The following is an 18,841-nucleotide window of genomic DNA, read 5'->3' on the forward strand; positions in this document are numbered from 1 at the left end:
CTTCACTCTGCCTGAGATACAGCTATCCTTGTATGATTTCCCTTTATTGCTATTCTGGAAATCTTTTCCTTGTTTTTATGTTGGATCCTTTATTTCCTGGATCCCATATTGTCCTCTTTTTTGGTTTATTGTATCCTTTGGTGGAACACATCTTCCAGTAATTTCCTGTAAAAAAGTGCACAATAATTAAATCTTGAGACTTTACCTCTTTGAACATCTTTATTCTACTCTCACACTGAAGTGTGAGTTTGGCTACATGTAGAATTATAGGTAGGAAATAATTTTCCTTCAGAAATCGAAAGCAGTACTCCTTTGTCTTCTAGCTTCCAGTGTTGCTTGTTGAGAAGTCTGATGCCTTGATCCTTTTTAAGTAATTTTTTTTCTTCTCTGGAAACTTAAGATTTTTGTTTATAGTGTTTTGTGATTTCATAATGATGTGCTTAGGGGGTGAGTCTTTTGCAAATCACTGCATTGGGTACTTAGCAATTTCTTTCTACATAGAAACTCATGTACTTCAGTTCCGGGAAATTTTCTTGTATTATTTCTTTGGTAATTTCTTCCTTTCCTTCTCTTGCCTCTGTTTTCTTCCTCGGTCATATTTGTAATTTAGGATTAATCTGACTCATTTTCCAAATTCCTTTTCTCTCTCTGTCTCTGCATGTGTGTGTGTAAGTATGCATTTCTTTTTTCTTTCTTGGAGATGACCTCAACATTATTTTCCAAGTCTTCTTTTGAATTATTTATTTTGGCTTTCATGTGTTTATTTCCAAGAGCTTATTTTTTCCCTCTTTTTGGCATAGCTCTCCTACTTTCAGTAAAACAACCTTTCAAGAGTCAGTTTACAGTCTTCTTCTATGGTAGGGAGGGATTGCCCAGCTGGGGCGGCAGAGGAAAGCACCTAGAAGTCTAAGTATTATTTACATAGAATTTCAAGCAGATCTCTTGTTTTCAATCCTAAGCGCAGGCATTCCTTCAAAAGTATTTGGTGCCTCCAGTTTCTGAGCCTTTCTAGAGTTCCAGTGCATGAACTCTTTGGCTCTCAGCCATCTACCTTCCATATGTACTTGGCTTTCCACTTTCTTGAATCTATTGTCAGTTACCTTTGTCCATCTGCTTTTTACTCTCCAAAATTTTGTTGATAACTATTTTGTTGTCTTCTAATTCTCTTTGCCTTGAGAATCTTCTTTTTATTGTTTATTGTCATTTTAGTGTGGGCTTGGAAGGGAGTGAAGGTAACTGTATGTGTTCAATCCCCTATCTTTATTGGGATGGTCCTCTATGCAGGATTTTTGTGTGTGTTGCCAGCTTGCTTGGAGCTGGTTGTGCTACCAAAAGAAACCAATCAAGCATTGAGATATATATATATATATATTTTTCCCCTTGATTCTAATTTATCATTGATTATAAAGTGCTATTGATTTAATATCGAATTCTGATAAAAAAGCAACACTATGTTAACATATACATTGATTATAAGATAAATAAGTTTTAGAAACCATCAAATTTGAATCATACAGTAGATTCATATGACCCAGCCATATGCTAGGTATTCATTTTCTCTAAAAGAGGCCTAAGGTTCTGAAAATGGATTTATAATTTCAATTTTTGTAGCTTGGATTGTGTTAGATTGTTAGAATTAATAACTTTCTTCTCTATACTTTCTTCCTTGGATATGGTTTTATTTTATTTTCCATACTCTGATGTAATTGTATTCATGTATTTTCTCTTACCCCATCCCCCCACTAAGTTATGACCTCCTCAAGTGCAAGTTCTTGGGTGGTTTCACAATGCCTGGTCCAATTTAGCACTTGGTAGCTGCATTGCAAATGTAGTTTGAACCGAACTGAAATAATTTGAAAATGAAATGATACCCAGTGAAACACTGAGATAATCAGAGTATATTTTCCTTTTCTGTTATTGCTGTCAGGCTCTATCTTATGGATATTGATATTCAGGAAAAGGAAACTGACATTTATTGAACAATTATCATTTGCCACATAGTTTCAAATGCATTATCCTATTTACTTGGTAAAATAGGGTCCAGTCTGAAAAGCATGAGAAACATTTTTTGTGAGTCCATGATTTGTTTGGGCTTTAGGGTAAAACATGATCATAATCTAGAATCTTCCTTGTTTTATTCTATGACTTTTAAATATTAGTTAATAATTTTCTACTCATTAAAGAATTATGAACATTTTAAGCCGTGAGGATGTATGCTTGTGTTAAATATATTAAATTGAAATTGATCCCTTCTCGGGAACTTGGTGGTTACTCACAGACTTCATTTCAGTAAGAGAAGGCTGTTCTTTCCTAAGTACCTACTTTGGTTTTCCATTCAACCACTGAAACAAAACGTTAAAAGTATCATCTAAGTGATAAAGCTGTGACAAACCATTAGTAAAGGTGAGAATAACCAGTCAGGGAAGAAAGAGTGTGAAGGAAGATCCGAACACAATATAAAAGGATTCACTGAAAAATTCTTACAAATTGGGAGCTTTTAGGACTTGTTTACATTTCATTAAGAACTAGTCATATAGATTGAGGAGTTGAGAACTTAATGAGAGCTACTACCAAGTAAGAGTAGTAAAAATAGAAATAAGCCTTCTCTGATATAATGCAGTAACTTAAAAAGAAGACCTTAAAGTATTTAACATTCAGTTGTAAAATATTAATAATTCATGTTGGAACTTATTTTTGTATTATCTGTAAAGTTTGTTAAGTAAATACTGTGAAGATATTTTAGTGCCTAAGAAATAGGTTTTTTTTTTTAGAAATACCAGTTTTATCAGTTGTTTTAGATATATCAGTTTACTTACAAACTATTGATATACTAATTAAAAATAATCCTTAACTAGTCATTCAAGTAACTTCCTCCAAGGGCTTTCTAAGCAAAATATATTAAATTTGGCCAGAAAATAGGTTTCACCTGTATCTTTCGCCATGGATTAATTATATAAGTCTAAACTGACACCTGTCTCAGGTGCTTAAGCAGAGAAGCTTAACTAAAAGGCTCTATTTAGCGTAGTATTTAGGCAGAGGAAGGTAGAATAGAAAGAGCACTGCATAGATAATCTGTGGACAGGAATTCTAACCCTAAATGTTCCTGTAACAAGCTGACTGAATTTGTACAAATTACTTTACCTCCCTAGACCTCAGTTTTCATATCTGTAAATTAAGAGATTTAGAGTCTATCTGAGTTGATTTCAGTTGGGGGAAGGGAGGCAAACGAACTCCTTGCAGAAACTGCTATTCCCTGTCCAGAAAAATCCTTATATGCACATGTACACCATACATATGCAGGCAAATACGTGCACAATTTAGTACATAATTTCACAGGGTTACTATGAGGATTAAATGAAATAATGAATATAAAATGCGTTAAGTAGGCATTTAAAAATTGTTATACCCCCTTTACTTACCCACATTGGGAGGGTTCTTTAGCTTTTAAGTTTTGATAAAAGCCACAGAAAAAGGTTTTTCAAGTCTCTTGGGGGAAAAAAAAGATTTTAAAGTATACAACTATCAGATTGCATGAGATATTCCACTTTTTATAAGAAGCCACTTCTTTCAACAGTTACTAGGGTTTGTTTTTTAGAGGAGGGGGTGGCAATCTGTCATCAAAGTGTTGACAAGTGAAATCTGACAAGGTTGAGGTGGTATAGCTGGAGGCCACTTCAAATTTTTTCACTGTCTTTTCTATTTGCAGAGAAAGGATCTCTGTCTTTTTTCATTCTTGCTCACTTTGCAGCAGTCTTTGATTTATATGCTTTTTAAAACAGTAAATCTAAATTGACAAATTATTTCAGCAGTTAGGATTGGTTTAGGTAAGAGCATTTCAGTGTTCTCTTGTCTTTAACTCAGCTCTTTAGGAATTATTCCTGAAATTCAGTTTATTTCCCCCTCAAAGTCCCTTTTTTTTCTATCCAAGTATAGCATAAAACTATATTTATGGAATTATAGTCTCAATTATCATGATTACATTACCAACATTTCTATTCTTCTTGTCTTTTAATTGTTGTGATTGAAATACATCCTGAAGAGAATTTTAAATCCATATTTTTTATAGATAAGAAAGGTGGGTACATATGGTAGAGGTGGTGGTAGGCAAAGATTATTTTATTTTTGTTATTGTTATTTGCTTATGCAAGCAAATCCCCCCCCCCCCCCGCCCCAAATGCCTGGTATAAGCCATTACAGTTATTTTGCAAGGTCATGGAAAAAATGTACTTCAACTAGTCTCTTTGAAATAATGGAAATTGTGTGCAGCAAAATATTCAAAATGAGCATCAGCAAACAAGATGTTTGTATTAATGGGAACCTAGGAAATGGCTATGCAAAGGTCAACACTGATCTTTAAATATTACGGAAATTTAATTTGTTGTGTGTAATGAGTAGAAAGAAAAGGAAATAGGCCACAATAAAGAAGCCATTGATAAATTATCTAAATGTCAAAACTGCATACAATATGGAAAATGTTAAATTGACAAAATATTTAACTAAATGAATTAAACAATTTAAACAATGCCTTAGAGAAATATTTTCCAAATTTAAGTAGAACAGGAGATTTATAAAGATCTTTGCCACAGTTTATTTTGGGAAAGTGAAGGGGCTCCTACTTTTCTTTCTAGGCATGGAATTTCCTCTAACCTCTCTTAGTAAGAATGATGCACAGTTTTTCTGGGAGCATAAGAATCTGTTGCCTTTTGCTTCATCTAGAAATAGCGTCATCTGACCAATTGTGAGTAGCTGTGAAGAACCATCTCTGGCCAAGCCATTTTGCACAGCATTAGCTCAGTGGTGTTCAAAAGCTTTCTGTTAGGTTATGCCCAATTTTTAAAACAATGTGAATTCTATATTCTCTTATTTTCTTTATATATAAAGTTGATGAAAATTTTAAAAAGGGCTAAATATGTCCAATTTATATAACAAAGTATTAATATTACTAATACACAAAGGGATAAAGAACTCAAAAGATGGACAAAGATAGGAGCAAGTAATTTATAGAAGAAACAAAATTGCTTAAAAATACATGAAAAGGTGTTTGAATTCTTTAATAAATGGAAAAATGAAACTGAAAACTACAAGAATCCAATTTTCACCTAGCCGATTGGCAAAAATGTAAAACTTTGACAATTCTCCATGTTATTGAGGATATAGGGGAAAAGATAGTCATATTGTAAGTAAAAATGTAAGTTGGCATAGTTATCTTGGAGGCCAATTTGGCATTACCTATCAAAATGTAAGGTGTGCATGTACATTTTCAAGGTATTATTTATAAGACAAAAAGTAGAAACAGAGTGTACATTAAGTCAGTGGTTAAGTAAATTATAATCACTATCCAGTGGAACATCTTGCAGCTATTAAAAAACCGTGAAGTAAATCTGTGTATGCTGACAGAGAGTATCCATGCTGTGGTGTTTAGTGAAAAAAGCAAATGGTATGTATAGTAAAATCTTGTCTTTACAAAAACACAAAGCAAGTAAATATGGGTGTGACATACTGTAAGTACATCAAGAAAATCTGAAAGGCCACATGCTATGCTGTGTAGTGGCTCTCTTCATAGTGGAGAGGGCAGCTGGGAGGAGAACATAGTTATTTTAACATCAAATATTTCCATATTTGCTTTTTTAAAACCAGGAAGCATGCATTACTATTGTAATTTTAAAACCCAAGAAGAAACAAAAGATCAGACAGTGGCTTAAATTTAAAAGTTACTCTCTTCATTTTTTTGTACACTTTTAGGTTATATAGGTTGTTTTAGAAATAAGGACATCATAGATCATGCTTTTAACACACTGCTTTGTGCTTTTGTTTTTTGCCTTTACCATATAATTGCTGAGTGTTATTTGTTAAATCTAAAATTTCATAATTAAAGTATTACCTTTTAGCACTTATTGAATACTTGTAGTTGGTGCTTATTGGGAAATAAATATGTCCTGAATATTTATACTAAATATTTAGGTTGTAAAGGTGTTCTAGACTTCTGAACTGGTCAAATTTTATATACTATGAAATAACATGTATGACATAATCTGGAAAAGATATAGATACATTAAAAATAATAATTTAATAATATTTGAAAGTAAATGTCACTAAGGGAGCGAAATACTTTGGTGATAACTGCTGTTTGAATAAAATTAAAGGATAAAATTTTCAGTATTATAGGCAATTACTTATGCAATACCAGCTAATAATACTCAGTGCTTTTCATCTTCAAAGCATTGTACAGCATTAATTAATCCTTACAACATTATTGCAAATGTAGGTCAATATCATTATCCCTATTTTTGTAAGTGGGGAAGTTGAGGCAGAGAGATTAAATGGTTTGGGGTAAGTTTGTCATAGCTAGATTAGAATTGAGGCAGTTTTGGCTCACAGCCCAGCCTTTAGAGCAGTAGAACCACACCTTCTTTAGAAGACTTAATCTGTGTGTCCTTGATAAAACATTACTTCTCATTAAACTATATTGAGGTCATCTCTACATTGAAACTCAGAAACAAGTTTGATCATCACTATATAACCATTAAAAAAAAAAACATAGGCCGTTTTTTCTTCCCTGGTTTTCCTGACACTGTGTTGTCTGTTGTTTTTTTTTTTTTTTACATTATACTGTCTTAATCTCTTTTTCATTGTTTTCCTGTTGGAGATTACCAAAATAACTATACTGACTTTATTTTTCTTTTGGGATCTTATTCAGTGGTTTTTAACTTTCTATTCAGAAAATCCCCAAATAGTTTTTGTACAGTTTAGGCCCCTTTTCTTTACTTCTAGCTACCAGCTAGACATTTCTACCCGTATCTACTTTTATACCTTAAATTTCCACTGTGTTAAAAATTCAGCTAACCTACATTGGCAAGACTTGCTCCTTTTCTAGACCAACCTGTTTCTATATATGTTTTATTCCAACTCCTGTTCTTGAAACTAGAATAAACCAGGTGGGAAAATGTCTGTGTAAGTGGTTCTTGTAAACTGGGTGTGGCTAAGAAAAATGATAGTTGTGAGTCCTTCACCAGAGTGAAGAAGCTGAATCACAGTATAAGGAAGAGGAAGAGCCAGAGTTAAAAACTGAGGGACAAGGGAAAGGTGAAATAGGAGACCAAGTAACAAGGTCAGTGGCTGGGAGGATTGAGGTGCGTGGATTGAGTGGCTAAGGCAGTTGTGAGCAGAATATACTCAGACCCTTTTAGAACCTGGCGCATGTACTAGAGACATGCCTGCTCAGTGGAGCCATGTTCAAGGCAAGGGTCACTATCCGAGCAGTAACCTAGGTTCTCATTCCTTGCTGGTTACTCCAGATTCTTCCTTCTTTCTCACTTCTACAATTCATTAGTCCCCATATGCTGTTGATTCTTTCTTCAAAAGATGACTTGAATCTGTTTTGTTTTTGTTTTTTTTAAATTTACTTTCCTAGTTTCTACCATCCCATTTCATGTTCTTATTACTGAATATTAGTGTTACCTGTTACTGTGTTACTTTTTGGACAGGTCACTTGTTTCCTATTCCTCCATTCCTCCAATATTCCCCCAATATTCCCACCTACCAGTTAATCGTCCAACAACAATTCTGATCTGTAGGTATTTTTTTCTAAAATCCCTTACCAGATCAAAAACTTGCCACTCTTCCTCATTAGCTTTCCAGCAGATGTAAAGTCCTGACAGCTGAGTATGGCATTCAGACTTCCTTAGTGTGGCCCTGATTTCTCTCTTCTATTTGTGCACCAAACCGGTTGCTTATTATTTCTCAAATAAGCCTTGCAACTTAAGCTTTTGTATATTATTCCCTCATTTTTCTCTCACCTTTTCTCAATATCTAATAATCCTCAAATGCCCTTCTACTTGATAAGAACATTTCTTTATTATCAAACTAGAGCATCTACTGAGCACCCCTGGCCCTTTGTTGCTAAATTAGCACTTACCACAAACCTCATACTGATTTTGTGCTTATTTTATCTGTTTCACTGGATTATAACTGTCTGATAGTAGAGACCCTACTTTGTAAATCTTCATATCTAGGACTCACAGTAAAATGTTTTACACCTAAGGTGCTCAAAATATTGGTAATATTTAATATAATTGATAATATAATTAATATCATAAGACTCTCTGAGGTGTTAATGACCCGGTGTTTTTAACACTCTAGTCTTTTTTTTTTTTTTTTTTCCTGTGGGTTCAATCTAAGCTTGAGGTCTTTTTTTTTTTTTTTTTTAAGATTTTATTTATTTATTTGACAGAGAGAGATCACAAGCAGGCAGAGAGGCAGGCAGAGAGAGAGGAGGAAGCAGGCTCCCTGCCGAGCAGAGAGCCCGATGTGGGACTCGATCCCAGAACCCTGAGATCATAACCCACTGAGCCAACCAGGCGCCCACTTGAGGTCTTTTTATTTTGAGACTCCTCTGTCCTTTTACACAAATTTTATCATTTCTTAATTGTTTGGTTTAGTGTTGGATATTTCAAAATATTTTTTTTAAATCCTTAGTTTCTGATAATGTGACATTGATTATGTTCATGCCTGTGCTTAACAGATATTAATGTAATTCTGTGTCGATGGCATTGATGAGATTATGGGGGAATACACTGTATTTTATGTAATTTGAAAATTACCTATTGATGACTAAAACACGTAATACAATTAAACCAAAAGTTTGTCTTAAATTTATGCTATTTAGTTGTCTTTATTTTTGTACATTTTGAATTGGTGAATAGATATTCATCAGAAAGTCTTTTGGTAATAAGTAGCAAGTATACGCTCTGTAATAAGTAGCAAGTATACGCTCTAAGTTTATGCCAAAGGAAAATTCCCTTAGGCTCTCTGAGGTATTGTGCTGATACACATTTATTTTCAATGTCTTGTTGGTACCCAATATCATTTATCTTTGTTAAACCACAGTAGTGTCTTCTGTTTGTTATTTCCTTTCCCTTCATATTTTACATTAGGGTTTTTATTTGCCCTCAAGCCTCCTTCCCAAAGCAGTCAAAATAGCTGACGTAAAAAAGCATGGAAGAGGGACATCTGGGTGGTTCAGTGGGTTGAGCCTCTGCCTTTGGTTCAGGTCATGGTCTTAGTGTCCTGGGTTGGAGCCCCACATCAGGCTCTCTGCTCAGCGGGGAGGCTGCTTCTCCCTCATTCTCTGCCTGCCTCTCTGTCTACTTATGATCTATCTCTCTCTGTCAAATAAATAAATAAAATCTTGGCACGTTTTGCATGGAGCACTGGGTGTTGTGCAAAAAGAATGAATACTGTTACGCTGAAAAAATAAATAAAATGGAAAAAAAAATTAAGCTAACTTTAAAAAATAATACTAAAACCAAAAAAAAAAAAAAAAGAAAAAAAGCATAGAAGACATACTCTGCTGCTTTATTTAGTAGCAAGAAATCTGTACCTCTAAAACAGTTTTTATTTTATTATTTTTTTAAAGATTTTATTTATTTATTTGAAAGAGAGAGAGAGAACACAAGAATGGGGAGGGTCAGAGGGAGAAGCAGACTCCCTGCTGAGGAGGGAGCCTGATGTGGGACTCGATCGCCGGACTCCAGGATCATGACCTGAGCCGAAGGCAGTTGCCCAACCAACCGAGCCACCCAGATGCCCATATTTTTGTATTTCAAAAGAAAATTATCAAAAGCAAAACAGGTTATAGCATCTTAGCACAACTGTTTTTATTGTGCATGTTACTTCCTTAAAATTTAGTCTATAGTAACAATTATTCTTAAGGCAAATAAATACTAGTTTTTTATAATGTAACCTGTTTTGGGGGGAAGGCTTTAAACTTTTAAAAAATATAGGTAAAGAAGATCCTCTAGGATCCTCTCATCTCTGGCCTCAAAATTTGGGCTATCATCAATTCTCCCCCTAAGAACAATCATCTAGATTTAGGTAAAGATTAATTTAAATCATGCTTCTTATTCTCTCATGGAGACTGGAAGTTTAGATTCAGAATGGCCTTCTGAGACATCTGGGACTGTCACCAACTACCTTACAAAATTAAAGTAAACAGAAAGTTATGAAAGTTTAAGAGTTATTTTTAAAATAATAAATATGGGCATTTTCTTGTTGCTTAGGTTTTTCCTTCTGTAGTTCTTTTTATTTGGATAATTCTTTGCTATATTTTTTATTCATCCATTCGTTCTTTCATATTTCCCCTTAAATGGCTACTTTTGTTCTAGTTCTAAATCATGCAATGGGTTTTATTCTCAGAGAAATGCATAAGGGCACTGAGTAGGGCAGCATTTCTCAGCTAACTTTTTTAGGCTCTCTGCTCATTCACAGCAGCCAATTTACTGCTCACACCTTGATCCCACAATGCAGAATCCAGCATTCTTCTGAAATTCTTTTCTTCCCTCCTTCAAAACAACTATTTATATACTAATACAATATTTGAATAATACAAGCTCAGTCTTGACTACTTCCTCCAGGCAAATTTTTCAAACAAGGAAATAACAAGCATTCTTTTTCACTGGTGGCATTCTTGAGTAAGATGGAAGATTTAAAGGTTTGCATCTTTAAAAAAAAAAAAACCTGCACAGTGTAAAGATGGCAAAATATCTTGAAGACTAGGAAGGATATTGACTTGGTTTCCTCTCACTGTGCCCATCTAGTTTTATTATAGGTTTTTATAAAGTTGTTTTATTTACTCCATTAATTCTCTTCAGTTTTATATGGTCTTACTGGTAGATATTTAAAGTTCAGGGGAAAAGAAGGATGAATAACCCTCATTTGACTATCTTTGGCCCTCCTGCTGTAGAATGATTCCTGCAAAGCCTCCTCCTTAATTATATATATATATATATATTTGGGGGACTCTACAGGAATTGTCACATGTGCTTATTAACAAATACAATCATTTACTAATGGACATGGGCTATTTTCTTCTCACTTGCCTCACCTACTACTTGCTAGGCTTACTCCGTCAACTGATCATTGCTGATATTACTCCTTGGCCACCATGTCTACTTTTGCTGAGTATAGATCCATTTTGTCTGGACACCACCACTCTTGCTGAGCATGTTAATCTAAAGGGCTGCCAGTCCTGCTTGCTTTCTGCTGGGTATAATCCCCTGCAGCCACTTCATTACCCTTATACCAAATGTCCCCTAAGGGGGCCACAAAGAGGTCCTTTATAAAGCAAAATGTCTCTCTCCCCCTTTTGTCCTATATATATTTTTTTAATTAAAGATTTTATCTACTTATTTGGTAGAGAGCAAGAGAGCACAAGCAGAGGGAGAGGCAGAGGGAGAGGGAGAAGCAGGCTTCCTGCTGAGCTGGGAGCCCAATGCAACAATGCAGGGCACCATCCCAGGACCTGGGATCATTACCTGAGCTGAAGGCAGACGCTTAACTGATTGAGCCATCCAGGTGCCCCTGCTCTGTATTTTTTAGTGGGAAACTGGAGCGGTATTGTTTGTATACCAGAGGATTTTGAGAAATAGGGCATTTTTCACAGTCTTTGTACCCCATTGAGACTATACATGAACCTTGGTGCTGAGCTGGAAGACAAGTCCAGATCATAGACTCAAACATGTACTGTTGTCAGGATTTCTCTTTGTGTCCAAATATAAAGGGTCATGGCCTTTGCATTTGACATTTGAAGCTCTCCATGGACCTCATTTTGTGTTCCCCCTAAACTCTGTTATTTCTGAGTACTTTAGGACTTTCGGACTTAGTAAAAATATGGGCTGTGCATCTCTTGGTTTTCAGGTTAAAAGCATTCCTCCTTCTTGGAAATAGCCAATGTAGGGATGTTTAGGTGGCTCAGTAGGTTAAGCATCTGCTTTTGTCTCTGATCGTGATCTCCAGGTCCTGGAATCAAGTCCTATATAGGGCTCCTTGCTCAGCGGGAGCCTGCTCCTCCCCTTGCCTGCCACTCCCCCTGCTTGTGCTCTCTCCCTCTCTCTCTCTTTCTCTCTGACAAGTAAATAAATAAAATCTTTAAAAAAAAATAACCAATGTAGATTACAAGGAAAATTATTCTTTACTCTCCACTTCTGTTATCAGGGGAAAGTTGAAAAATTCTTTATTATTGAATTAACTTAAATGAAAAAGCAGTTTCAAGTGCAGACTGCTTTTGATATATAAGTAAAGGTATGGCCCTTTTGGCTTTAGATATAATTTTTTTTCATATTTAATTTTCATAATAAGACTTTTTTATTTAGCTACTAACAGCTAAACTTCAACCTTATCTTTGCCCACGTTGTCATAAATTCTAATTATTGGTGACTGAATAAACACTAAATTGAAGAATGTAAGTTTTTATTTTCTAGTGTAGCCTAAAAGTTGTGACTTCTGTTGCTTTATATCAGAGGAAATATGCTCCTGTTTCATCATAGTTTCTCTCTGCTCCCAGGGAAATATTAATCCATTTGCAGGTCCTGATTCAGATACTTTCTCCTGTGTCAAAACTTGTCCACAAATAGATGTTATTTGTTGTTGTTATTGTTGATGTTATTGTACTTTGTACTTATTCTTCTTTCATTTCACCTTGTGAAATTACTTTCCAACATGAAAGATTGTAATACACTTCTTGTGTTTTTTCCATATAAATATGCATAATGTTCGACATATTGAGTAATAGCAGTAGCAGCAACAACAATGGTAACAATAAATTAATTGAATAAAAGTGCCCTCACAGTAGTCCTGAGGTAGGTGCTTTATTATACCCATTTTATATCTGGGGGAACTTAGAGAAATTATGTCGGTTGTCCAAGTTGGCTAGCAAACTGAGAAGTTAGAGTAAGAAACCAGGCAGTTTGAGTCTAGAATCTATACATTAAACTTACTAAATTGCAAAAAATATTTATTTAATTTATTAAGTGTTTCTTTAAACAAACATTCCAGGCCTCACCCATCCAAATGAGAAGGGTGCTATTTACATATTCTAATATGGTAAGTATTTTGGTTTTAAAAAAAAGTGTAACCCTAAAGTAATAATCCTGAAATAAGCCTTATAAAACTAACTGAAAGCAATTCCAAAGACTATGGCTTTGGGAATATTTTGAGTATAGTAGCATCGCTAGAGTCACTCCAAAGGAGACAACTCTGAGATAATGCCCAGTTGAATTGAAAAACTTGTAATGAGCTTAATATCACTTTTTCTGTACTGTCTGCTGATAAGGAACTTCATCCTCTTTCATAGTAATGAAGTCCACTAGCTCTTCTGCCCCCTAACTGTATACAGTGGCAGTGCCCTCTGGTGACAGTTGGATAGATCTGGAGACCGATGAGTCCTTTGTTTTATCTCCAGCCTTTAAAGGCACTTGAGTTCAAGGAAGAGAGTGAACTCGGATCAATCCAAATATCTCTGTTATTTTTATAGCCTGTTTCCTTGTCACCCTTTTCAGCTTCATTTTTCCATTTTCTACCATGCATTTTAATCTACCACCATGCCTGGGATATGCCATCCTTTTACTCACACTGTTACTTGTTCTCCCTCTCATACCTCTAGATAGCCCAGTACCAGAGAGTGCTCTGGTTTTAAGCACAGATTCTGGAGCCAGTCTGCTTATATTCAAAGCCTGCGTCAACTACCTGCTAGCCAGGTGGCTTCTCAGTGCCTCAGTTTCCTCATTATAGGAGTAGTGATGGTACTACTTCAGAGGGTAGCTCTGAGGATTAAATGAGTTAATACATATAAAATGTTTAGAACAATGCTTGTAATGAGGTCAGTATTTAGCAAGTGTTGCCTGTTGTCATCATCATCATTTTCTTTATCATCATTTAACTGGTGAAATCCTGTGTGTCTTTGAGGTTCTGCTAACATTTCACAACTCTGTAGCTTTCTCAGAGGCCCACATTTCTAGGCAGGCTTGGCCCTTCTTTCATGGTGCCACTTTGTTCACTCTGCCATTTCAGTGTTGGCACACTGCATCTTGTTATTGAACATGCATCTGTTTCTTGATTATTGTAAATACACTGACATCAAATGTAAAGGTGAAGGAAGGACGAAAGAAGTTTGTACTGTGTCTAAAATTATTTTGGATTATCACCCATATGAATAGTATGAGAAATATTTAGTCACTCCTAATGTTGAAGAAGCTGGGGGCTTTGTCCTCTCTCTGAAGATGTAATAAAATTTTTTCAAGCTTTCTTTGTTATTCAGAAGTTTATTGGAAAGAGCAATTCTTTTATGATCTCCATAAAGAAGATATCAATAGTTTACGTATTTCTGATATATAGTGAACTATTCATACAATATAGTACTGTGTGTATTTCTAAGCAAACATTTGGAAGCTATATAAATTTCTTTCAAATATTTGTAAAATGTTGACCTTTTTTTCTGATTCATATTGGCCTTTCTCCAGTAGTCCAAATGAATGACATACTACTTCATGAAAAAGTATCAGTAATAGCCATCCCTAGCCCCTGATATTAAAACTGGGAGGAAATAGTCTATGTACTGTTTTGTTATCTTGTTTTTTCTTTTTTAATGTATTTAGAGTAGAATTTCTGGATCTATCATGACATGCAGATTAACAAACTAATCTGAATTCTAATGTGGTTTTACACAGTTTACCTTTAAGTAAAAGCTTCTTATAATAGTAACTATATACCACTTACCTTGCAAATTCCACTTTAATTAGCTTGTTTGTATGTGGGAGATCATAAATAATGTGCTTTGTATATTAAAAATATACCACAAAATGTGTTTGTATGAAATATACTTAACAGATGTTTCCTTTTCTTAAAATGTTTTAAAAATGCTTAAATACTAAATAATTCTAAATATACTCAGAGCCTTAAAAATCAAACAACTTACTTAAAATTCAAATACATACATTCTTCTTACCATGTTTTTCAGTGAAATGGCATAGTACATTTAGGAAGAGTATATTTTTCTTTTTTCTAGAGTTTATTTCTGGATAGTTAACCAAGGATATGTTAAAATATGTTTATTCTAATGGACCCCATATCTCAAATATGAGTAGTGTCAAATGATTCTGTTATTTTTCTAAGGGATCTTGGTTTTATTGACAGTAGAAGATAATTGTCATCTCTTTTTAACTATTTTTTAAACAGGACAGAGATTTCTTCTGCCATCAGATGTCTTTCTGCTTGACTGAACTGCACCTGTGGTCTTTGAAGAATACCTTACACATTGGGGGTAAATGAGCTCTGGGTTAATTTCAGTATTTTTCAAGTATAAGTTATAACATAAGTAAGTACTAGCAAAGGTTAGAACCTAGACTCTCTAGCTAGAGTTGCATAATTTTCTTACACTTAATGAAAAAATTGGCTAATGAAAAATAATTCTTTCTAGTTACTCTGAGTAAGTTATTTTTTCAGCTTGAGTTAGATTTTATGTTGTGAAAATTAATTTTATTGGCCTAATGTTTGTTTCTTTTCAAGATAAATACATGTTCAGTTTTTTCCTGGGAGTGTTCATAACAACTTATTTATATTAATAAATATTTGGAGGCTAGCTAGCTAATGATAATGGTATTTCTACTTGATATTAAGATAATACATCAAGCATACAGCTAAGATGTACAATTAATTATGTTCATATTTTTTCATTTCACATTTTTGGGGACAGGAGTAGTGTAATTATATTTTAATGATGCTTATTAGTTTTATAGCATAAAGTATGTATTGCTAAGAAATAGGTTTTAAAAAATATTCTCCTCTTGGATTATCCAAAACAACTCTAATAGTTAGGAGGAGAGTTTTATTTATATGCCTTTAGCATCATTACTAAGAAGATGGTTTGCCTTGTAAATGTAATTATAATTTCACTAAGTTTACTTTGCCTAAAATGTGCTAAGGATAGATTTTCCAGTTAAACAAGGTAGATTTAACACACATTTGCTTCCTCCCCAAATTCTTCTCAAATGGGAGAATAAATGAATTAAAATAAAGAAGTCATAAATCCACAAGGACTAAGAGAGGAGAGGAGAGGAGACTATTGCATTTGGGCAATTTTTGAAAGATGGAAGGGATGGAGGAATTAGCAAAGCTTCAAAATCTGAGTATCAAATGTCTACAGAAAAGAATTCCAAGGATAGCCACTTTGTGTCTCAAAATTCTAGAAAGATAAGTTTGAGAAGCCAGATACTGCAGAAGGATAGAGATTCAGCATGAGGGTGACAACAAAGGGACTTGAAAATTTGCTTAAGAAGTAGTGATATACCTCTCATACATGTGGAAGTATTTAATTAGAGAAGTTCTAGACCTGGAGACATCAACCCCAGGAAAAGAAGACAGAGGAAATGTTCAGAAATGAAAAGAGTAATGAAGTGAAAACCTACATACTGATGGGTGAATTCCTCTTAATCCCACTTGATTGTGAAATGAATGTATAGCAGCCAGTTGTATACTTTCCAAAAAAGAGGGAGTTTAGGGCCTGTAGCAACTGCATGACCCCAGAGAAGCCCTATTGACGATATTTGAGGAGTCCTCCAGTGAAGCACCCTGGTCCCTGGCTGATCAGTTGAAGTCCACCGGTTGGCAAACCCTGTTCATGTACACAGAGCTTCTAATCAGCTTTCTAGTGCCTCATTTTTAAGTATGAAGAGCAAGAAACAAAATACAGAAGTTTCAGAAAATTCTGACCTCTTGGAAATTGGAAATAGCAGAAAAAAAATTTAAACTCAAAAGAAAAAAAATTCTCTCCCAAAATAGAAGAGAAAAAAAAAACACGCAGGGAGAAATTCAGCTTATTTCACTACTAGTTAAAGTATAAATTGGTCCAACCAGTTTAGGAAACCATTTGGCATTATCTAGTGTAGTTGAAGCTGTATGTCATTTATTGACCAGTAATTCCACTCTTGGCTATATACTCTAGCAAAAGCCCCAACACTTGTGTACCAGGAGACATGTACCAAAATGTTCATAATGTACTGTTTATGACGCAGGAAACTAGAAACAGCCCAGCAGGAGAATGGATAAATACATTTACGCAACAGAGAAAGTAAATGCGTTACAGCTGTTTGCAACAGCATCAATGAATGTCAAGAATATAATATTAGACAAAAAAATAATAAAGTAAGTCACAGAAGAGTACAAACAGTATAATTGCATTTAGAGGAAGTTCAAAAACAACAGGCAAAATTAAACAATGTATTGTTTTAGGAGAAACAATATACCAAATATATATGGTAATACTATAAAGAAAATTAAGAGGATTATAAACAAAATTTTAGTATAGCTCTGAGAAGCAAGGATGTAGAATAGAATTAGGAAGGAATACATAGGAGGCTTAAAAGGTAATGTTCTTTTTCTTAGATCTGCTGTTTTTTTTGTTTTTACTCTTACATATTTTTATATTTTATTTTTAACTTTACATATCATAATTTATATTCATCTAATAATTAAAATAATTTTAAAAACAAAAATGTTGCAACAATATTTTTAGTATAACATTTTTACTTAGTAAAAAGTAAAAACTTTTTTTCCTTAGAAAAAACTCTAAGGAGAGATAACAAAATGTTATTAGTAGCTGTATCGGAAGAATGGAAATATGGGACATTTGACCTTTTTGCTTTTAAAATTTAAAAAATTTTAAAATAAATTTTTCTAAATTTTATACATTATTTTTATAATCAAGACATAATTATGTTGAAATAAAAATATGATAGAAGAAAATGAAATGAATGCTGTGACAAAAGATAAGATTAATAAATAGGAGAGATAAGAATAGTGGCATCTCAACATAGGAATTCTACACTCAACTACCAATTCTGGGAAAAGCAGTAAAGAGGAAGTGAAGATTGTCAAAGAAATATTACTAGAAATTTTCCTAGAACTAAGAAAATGAGTTTATAGGTTAAAAAGGCCTATAAGTACTAAATAAAATGAATGGAAAAAGACATATATGAAGGCACATCAGTGTGAAATTTCAGAACACTGAGCATAAAGATAAAATCCAGAGACCTTATAGCAAAAAAAGAACAAATGGATCACACACAAAGAGTTGGAACCCAGATTACCCTTGGCCTTTTTAACACCAATAGTGGAAGCTCTGAGACAATGGAATGTCTTCAAAATTCAGAGAGAAATTATTTCCAACTTAGTATTCTCTTTCCAGTCAGGTAGTCAGTCAATTGTGAGAAGATATTTTCAGCTATGTAAATACTCACCAAATTTACCTTCCTTTTCTCATTAAACTACCAGAGCAAATGTGTCTTGCCAAAGAAGGGAATTAAATCAGGACATAAGATACACCTGTCTAGTCAAGAAAATAGACATTGTCTGTGCATCAGACCTAGAAGTTAGGCGGTCCAGAATAGTACAGGATCATGAGGCTCTAGGGGAGATGTTACTAATGAAAAAAATTATACTGATTGGTCACTGATATATGTCAGGGTATATTGGAGATTAGTAAGCATTAACATTCTTAAAATATATTTTATTTATTTATTTGAGAGAGAGTGTGACCACGAGCTGTGGGGAGAGGAGAGAGGGAGAATCAGACTCCCCACTGAGCAGGGAGCCCAATGTGGGACTCGATCCCTGGATCCTGGGATCATGACCTGACCCAAAGGCAGATGCTTAACTGACTGAACCACCCAAGCACCCGTGTTAAGATTTTTTTTTTTTTTAAAAGCAAATGAAAAGGCAATTTTTAACATCAGGGAAGTTGTTTAAAAAAAGGAAATGCAATTATAGTGTACCTTCTCCATGGTTCAGTTGTGAGTATTTATGTATTCATTAATATTGTAAGCACTGACTTTACCAAAAATTGTGCTCTAATTATATTGGGAAGATTTGGAGAAGTTGAAGTTAAGCGTCTGTAGGTAGAGAGGGGTACACAGTGGTAAAAGATAACTGAATTCCCAATTTCCATAGTGGATAGGCAATAGATAATATCTACAACTGAAGAATCAAGAAATAATAAAGTGAGAAAACCATT

General features: G+C 34.3%; 1 protein-coding gene across 10 annotated transcripts in view; it reads left to right on the forward strand.

The window, feature by feature from the left end:
• Nucleotides 1-18,841, forward strand: part of LOC123925775 (WD repeat containing planar cell polarity effector) — a 473,517-nt gene that overhangs the window by 104,534 nt on the left and 350,142 nt on the right. For 9 of the 10 annotated variants that reach the window (XM_045979285.1, XM_045979289.1, XM_045979283.1 and 6 more), the window contains one exon: nt 15,010-15,094. The exons of the other annotated variant lie outside the window; for it this stretch is intronic. In XM_045979285.1, coding sequence (XP_045835241.1) covers nt 15,034-15,094 — 61 coding nt within the window. In that variant the 5' untranslated portion in view covers nt 15,010-15,033. The remainder of the gene's footprint in view (nt 1-15,009; nt 15,095-18,841) is intronic. 10 annotated transcript variants of the gene reach the window in all.

Source organism: Meles meles, chromosome 15 (assembly GCF_922984935.1).
Source record: "Meles meles chromosome 15, mMelMel3.1 paternal haplotype, whole genome shotgun sequence".
NCBI classification, from domain to species: domain Eukaryota; kingdom Metazoa; phylum Chordata; class Mammalia; order Carnivora; family Mustelidae; genus Meles; species Meles meles.